We start from the raw sequence: 7,457 nt of genomic DNA on the forward strand, positions 1-7,457 counted from the left end.
TATAATTACCAGGGTTGTCTCTACTCCCCTTCTTGAACAAGGGGACAACATTTGCTAGTCTCCAGTCTTCTGGCACTATTCCTGAAGACAATGACGACATAAAGATCAAAGCCAAAGGCTCTGCAATCTCCTCTCTAGCTTCCCAGAGAATCCTAGGATAAATCCCATCTGGCCCAGGGGACCTATCTATTTTCACACCTTCCAGAATTGCTAACACCTCCTCCTTATGAACCTCAATCCCGTCTAGTCTAATAGACTGTATCTCAGTATTCTCCTTGACTACATTGTCTTTTTCCTGTGTGAAAATCACGGATAACCCAAAGTACAATTGTGGCCTTGAATCTTACAACATGAACAAACTACACCAACTTGTTCCCCAAAATCTTCTGCCAGCATAGAATTTAAGAGCAGTAGTAGACCTTTGATTCCTTGAGTCTGCTCCACCATCAATAAGTTATGACTCATTTGGTTGTGGTCTCAGATCCACTTTTCTGTCTACACCCTTCCTTAAGACCTATCTAACTCAGCCTGGAGTAAATTTAAAGACACAATCTTCACTATCTTCTGGGGAAGAAAATTCTACACTAACACTACTCGGAGAAAAAAAATCAACTTTCAAATAATGACCAAAATATCAAACAAGAGAAAATCTAACAATCATCCTTTGATGTTTAATGACGTTACCATCACTGAATCTTGCATGATCAATATTCCTTGGGGTTAGCATTGATCAGAAACTGAACTGATCCAGCCTTAAAAGAATATAAGAACAGGCTACAAATTCAGAATTGTGCACTTCCTTTCTCCCCAAAGTCTGTCTAAAATCTACAAGCACAAGTCAGGAGTGTGATGGAATACTCTTCTTTCGCCTGATTGAGTGCAGCTCAAGCAACTCTCATGAACATAAAAAGGAGCAGCATTAGGGCTTTGAGCCCCTTTGCATCACAATTTTCAATGATGTGGAGGTGCCACTGTTGGACTGGGGTGAACAAAGTCAGAAATCACCAGGTTATAGTCCAACAGGTTTATTTGAAAGCAAAAGTTTTCAGAGCGCTGCTCCTTGGACAGGTGAAGTGACGACGTCTAGGTGCTTCGGCGTCAAACGTACTGTTTAATCTCCAACTCCCTAGAAATAAAGGTCAAAATTCCATTTACCTTCTTAACTACTTTATGCACCTTCATGTTAATTTTTTGTGTTTTGTAAACGAGCACCCACAATTTTCTGCACTGCACCTTTTTTGACTCTTTTTCCATTTCATGATTGTTTGCCTTTTGATTCGGCTTAAAACCACACAGGACAAAGTAGCCTGCTTTATTGGTATCCCATCTGCCACCTTCTACTTTCATTTCTTTCACCATCATTGCACAGTTACAGCTGCATGTCCAATCCCCACAATGTACTACAGTAGCTCACCAAAGCATCTTTGAAACACCTGCGAAATGTGCAACTTCAACCAGTTAGAAGGTAGATGCATTGAAACACCACCAACTGCAAGTTCTTATCCAAGCCGCCATCCTGACTTGGAATTATATCACTCTCTCTTTGCTGTTGTTGGGTTGAAATCTTGGATTTACCTTCCAAACAGCACTGTGGGTACCCTATAGTCAAGAACTGCTGTGGTTGAAAAAAGCAACTCACCACCTCATTCTTCAGGGAAGTTAGAGCTAGGCAATATATCCCGGCCTGCTAAGGTTCTTCTGGTGCAGTTGCAGGGTCCTGACCTCTGAGTAGAAAGTCTGGGTTCAAGTTGCAGAGGTGTGCCATAACATGCCTGAACAGTTTGATTAAAAATTGTTAATAATTGCAGGCCTAACTAACAATGATCCCATCCCATGATCAAATAAGACAATTGCCTTTCATCCCAAGACTCAAATGGACCAATGGGCCGAGGAGTGGCAGATGGAGTTTAATTTAGATAAATCTGAGGTGCTGCATTTTGGAAAGGCAAATCCGGGCAGGACTTATACACTTAACAGTAAGCTCCTGGGGAGTGTTGCTGAACAAAGAGACCTTGGAGTGATGGTTCATAGTTCTTTGAAAGTGGAGTCGAGGGTAGATAGCATAGTGAAGAAGGCTTTTGGTATGTTTGCCTTTATTAGGTAGTGCATAGAGCATAAGAGTTGGGAGGTCATGTTGCAGCTGTACAGGACATTAGTTAGGCCACTATTGGAATACTGCGTACAATTCTCGACTCCCTGCTATAAGAAGGATGTTGTGAAACTGGAAAGGGTCAGAAAAGATTTACAAGGATGTTGCCAGGTTTGGAGGGTTTGAGCTATGGGGAGAGGCTGAATAGACTGGGGCTATTTTCCCTGGAGCATCAGAGGCTGAGGGGTCACCTTATGGAGGTTTATAAAATCATGAGGGGCATGGATAGTGTAAATGGACAAGGTCTTTTCCCTGAGGTGGAGGAATCCAAAGCTAGAGGGCATAGGTTTAATGTCATAGGGGATAGATTTAAAAGGGACCTAAGGGACAACTTTTTCACGCAGAGGGTGGCACATGTATGGAATGAGCTGCCAGAGGAAGTGGTGGATGCTGGTACAATTACAATATTTAAAAGACATCTGGATGGGTATATGAATAGGGATAAGGGCCAAATGCTGGAAAGTGGGACTAGATTTACTTATGATATCTGGTTAGCATGGACGAGTCAGACCAAAAGGTCTGTTTCTGTGCTGTGTATGTCTATGACCCTGAAAGCAACTATGCCTTATTTTCAAATAAGGAGACCAAAATTATACATGACATTCCAGATTTGGCCTCGCCAGCACCCTTAACAGCTTCATTAAAACCTTTCAAATCTGATCAATTCCCCTTGCAATAAACAATATTTCATGTGCCTTCATTGAAGCAAGTGATACTATAAATTATGCCTTATGCAGATTCAGTTGAGTACTGTCCCTGAATCAAACCTCTCCATCACCCAGTGTTTAGCTGTGCCTTCTCACGGTGTAGGGCACATCTTATTTCTTCACTCTGCAACTCAAGAACCCATCATATTGGCAAATCATGGTACTCATTATAAGCTTTTCATACAACAGTAATAGTCATACAATGCAGATTCCTGCAAAAACTTTACCGTGCATTTCTTTCACTTTTTGCCTATTATTGTCAAATAAGTTTTAAAATTTAGTAGCTAACAAGATGTAAGTTTCTAATGTGAAACTTTTTCAGATTGCTTCTGATAATTTTACATATGTATGGAATAGCTCAAATGTAATATATTAAGTTACTTTTGCAAAGAATTTGGCTAAATTTGTAAAATATGATCCATTTTTTTTTTAAAAATTGTGTGCCTTTTGCTTTTGGCCGCATTAAGTGAACATTTATAGCATCCTGTATATTGCTCTTGTGTATTTTCTCAACTACAAATTTTTGGCAGATTTATGACTTTTAGATTCATGCTACGCTTATTTTAAAATGCAGGTTTGCATTTACTCCCCTCTTGCAAGCTTTAAAATATTTTATTCGAAACAAAACCCTTTGTAATTTTTAATTTTGAAGATAGCACACATGCATTTATATGAGGTGAGGGTGTGAGAGAGAAAGCTTGTTAATTTCTTTCCCTGATAATTCCACAAGGTATGGCAAACCTATCTATGAGGATAGTTTTCACCAAAAGTCTAAGCTGGCCTTGACTGGCATTCAAACCTCTAAACAGGTGTGAGGAATGACTATCTATTCCTACAACTATTGCTAAGAAACTAGTGCCGTGGATCTTTGCAGTCCATTGCAGTGCTGGCTGCTGACTTCTGAGAAAGCTTTCCATTAATCACTTTGGGATAGAGAGGCCATTTGACCATGCAACTGTCTGTACAACACTATAATCAGTTGTGAGGAAGAGTCACCGGACCTGAAACGTTAACTCTGATTTTTTTTCTTCACAGATGCTGCCAGACCTGCTGAGCTTTTTCAGCAACTTCCATTTTTGTTTCTGACTATAATCAGTCCCTCCCCTGCAATATCCCATGGTCCTGCAAATTTAGATTCCTCAAATGCCCATTCAGTTTTATTTTGCAATCATTAATTTCTCTATCATGGAGTCACTGCTTCCAGGAGTTACCAGTTCTGAGTAGTGGTCTTGAGAGTGGGACACAACCCAAAGATGCCAGGATTCCATATGACCATCCACCTATTATCATGAATTCTTGCTGCCTGTGAGATTACCACGTTCTGAAACATATAATCTAAGAAACTCCCATCATCCCTGATGTACCACAGTAACTCCAGCTGCCCCTTGAACATGGAAGCCTTGAGCTTGAGCTCAAGCAGCCAAAGACACTTTCTAAACGTGTGGTTCCCCAAGAGGCAAGAAATATTCTCATGTTCTGGACAGTTCTGATGAAAGGACACTGGACTCAACATTAACTCTGTTTTTCTCTGTATAGATTTGCCAAACCTCCTGAGTTCCTCGATCAACTTTTGTTTTTGTTAAAGATTTCCAGCATGCATAGTTTTTTTTATATATGAAGAGAGTCTGGATCAGGGCTATCACTAGAAGAATGAGGTGGGATCTCCTAGAAACCTATAAAATTCTAACAGTACTAGATAGAGTAGGATGTTCCTGACCACAAGGGATTCCAGAACTAGCAATCACAGTCTAAGAATATGGGGTAAGCCATTTAGGACTGATATGAAGAGAAACTTATGCCCAGAGAGTGGTGAACCTGTAGAATTCTCTGTCACAGAAAGGGGTTGAGGCCAAAACATTGCATTTTTTTCAAGAGGAGTTAGATATAGTTCTTAGGGCTAAAGGGATCAAAGAGTATGGGAAGAAAGCAAGTTGAGTTGGACCATCAGCCATGATCAATTGCATGGAGAAGCAGGCTCAAAGTGCCAAATGGCCTACTCCTATTCCTTTTTTCTATTCTGTTTGGGGGATGTCAAAATTATTATTAACTAAAACTTGGAAGTTATTATCCTAGCATTAGATAATACCAGCATGAAATATCAAGAATCTATTGCTAGCTGTGCTGCTGCAGCTGTTTCTGGTATTGCACCTGTAAACAAAAGTCTATTCATTGCATTCATGCTAAATATCATTTGTCCTCTGGGAGCTCATTACATACACACACCATCCTCTGCATGAAAAAGTTGACTCTTAGGTCCTTTTAAAACTTTCCCATCTCAACTTAAATGCATTCCTTCGAGTTTTGGACTCCCCCCAGCCTGGGGAAAAGACCTTGGCTATTCCCCCTGCCCATGCCCCTCATGATTTTATAAACCTCCGTAAGGTCGCTCCCCAGCCTCCGAAGCTCCAGGGAAAATAGCGCCAGCCTATTCAGCCTCTCTCTATAGCTCAAACCCTGCAACCCTGGCAACATTCTTGTAAATCTTTTCTGAACCCTTTCAAGTTTCACCACAGCCTCCCCATAGCAGGAAGACGAAAATTGCACGCACTTTTCCAATAGTGACCTAACCAATGTCAAAAAGCTTTGAAGGAATAAGTGTTTGGTCCACTATTGGTGCTTGCCACTCTGAGGAAAATGAGTTGAGCCTTATTTACAGGGACTCCATTGGAACACATTTTTAGTTTACTTAGAATCATAGAGTTATACAGCACAGAAACAGACACTTTGGTCCAGCTCGTCGCTGCCGACCAGGTATCCCAAACTGATTTAGTCCCATTTGCCAGTATTTGGCCCATATCCTTGTAAACCATTCCTATTCATGTACCCATCCAGCTGCCTTTTAAGTGTTGTAATTGTTCCTGCCTCCACTACCTTCTCTGGCAGCTCGTTCCATACACACACCACCCTCTGCATAAAAAAAGTTGCCCCTCAGGTCCCCTTAAAATCTTTCCACTCTCACCTTAAACCAATGCCCTCTAGTTTTGGACTCCCCCACTCTGGGAAAAAGACCCTGGCTATTCACCCTGTTCATGCCCCGCATGATTTAATAAACCTCTATAAGATCACCCCTCAGTCTCAGTGATAAAAGTCCCAGCCTATTCAGCCTGTTCCTATCGCTCAAACCCTCCAATCCTAGCAACATCCTCATAAATCTTTTCTGAACCCTTTCAAGTTATGGCCGTTATTTTCAAATATGCTAACTGGGTCTTCAGTTCTGTCTTTGGACCGTGACTAGGGATCATATTTTTAAGTTAGATCTTTAACTGACTTAGAAGTCAGCAGAACTGAAGAAGAGTCACTAGACATGAATCATTAACTCTCCTTTCTCTCAGATACTGCCAAACCTGCTAAGTTTCTCCAGCGATTTCTGTTTTTCTTTCATAAATTTAGAACTGGACAGCAACCGTTTGTTGCTTTCTAATTAACGGATTACAAATGTTTAAATTTTCTTCAGTGTATACATAAAAGATTAATGAATCCGAAGTTATGTTTAGTACTTCTTGAGTTGGTTACATGTCAGTGTTAAAGTCTCGATTTTTGTTTACATTGAATATTTAATGTTGTATATTAAAATAATCATAAATGATTAAAGCTCCTTTGTATTTCAACATACTAATGTTTTAACTGTATCAGATTCATGGGCTAATATAGGCCAATGTATGTGCGTACATCATGTTTGTCTAATTTTCTTCAAATCTAGGATGTCCCACATTCTCCAGTTTGAGGAACAAACAAGAAAAGTGAAAGATGCAAACATGCAAGATGAAGACACTTTTGAAATACATGATCCTCGGAATCCAGTGAACAAAAGAAGGAGGGAGGAAAGTAAAAAGATCATGAAAGAGAAGAAAGAAAGAAGATAAAACCCCTCTTCTCCCTTGAATAGATGTTGCACGTAACTGATGAGTTCTGTCCTAGTCATATGGCATTAGAGGATATCTGCTAATATTTAGGCAGCTTGATGCAGTCTGTAATGGCATAAACTTACAAGACAACTCTTACAAAAAGAATACGTTTTCTAATGATTTTCCTTGCAATAAATAGAAAATAAATTTTATTATAGCACTTTCAATTTTCTTCTGGAGTTTCAATTGTACTGCATGTTGTTGGATTGATTTTAAAAAATTAAAAAGGGGATTCATTCAGAACTTTTCAATGTTTTCAAAACATTGTTTAAAAGTAAACTCCATCCACTGAAGCCCAATAGAAGAGTTAATTATCCAATCCCTTTAAAGTTTCAAGTACCTGAAACTAAGAAAGCAAAAGTTAATGTTCCAGGTCCAATGATCCCTCTTCAGAACAGTGAATAGACTCAAAACATTAACTCTGTGCTTGCTCTCCACAGATGCTGCCAGAGTGACAGAGGCTGAGGGGTGAACTTACATAGGTTTATAAAATCATGATGACATGGATAGGGTGAATAGCCAAGATCTATTCCCTGGGGTGGGGGAGTCCAAATGTGGCATTGGTTTAAGGTGAGAGGGGAAGGATTTAAAAGGGACTTGAGGAGCAACTTTTTCACACAGAGGATGGCACGTGTATGGAATCAGAGGAAATGATTGAGGCTGGTACAATTACAACATTTAAAAGACATCTGGATG

General features: G+C 40.0%; 1 protein-coding gene across 1 annotated transcript in view; it reads left to right on the top strand.

The window, feature by feature from the left end:
- cwc27 (CWC27 spliceosome associated cyclophilin) overlaps window positions 1-6,928 on the top strand; it is a 233,026-nt gene extending 226,098 nt beyond the window's left edge. Inside the window, exon 14 of the mRNA XM_048597212.1 lies at window positions 6,557-6,928. Coding sequence (XP_048453169.1) covers window positions 6,557-6,719 — 163 coding nt within the window. The 3' untranslated portion in view covers window positions 6,720-6,928. The remainder of the gene's footprint in view (window positions 1-6,556) is intronic.
- Window positions 6,929-7,457: the final 529 nt, after the last annotated feature.

This window comes from Rhincodon typus, chromosome 1 (genome assembly GCF_021869965.1).
Source record: "Rhincodon typus isolate 14 chromosome 1, sRhiTyp1.1, whole genome shotgun sequence".
NCBI classification, from domain to species: Eukaryota; Metazoa; Chordata; class Chondrichthyes; order Orectolobiformes; family Rhincodontidae; genus Rhincodon; species Rhincodon typus.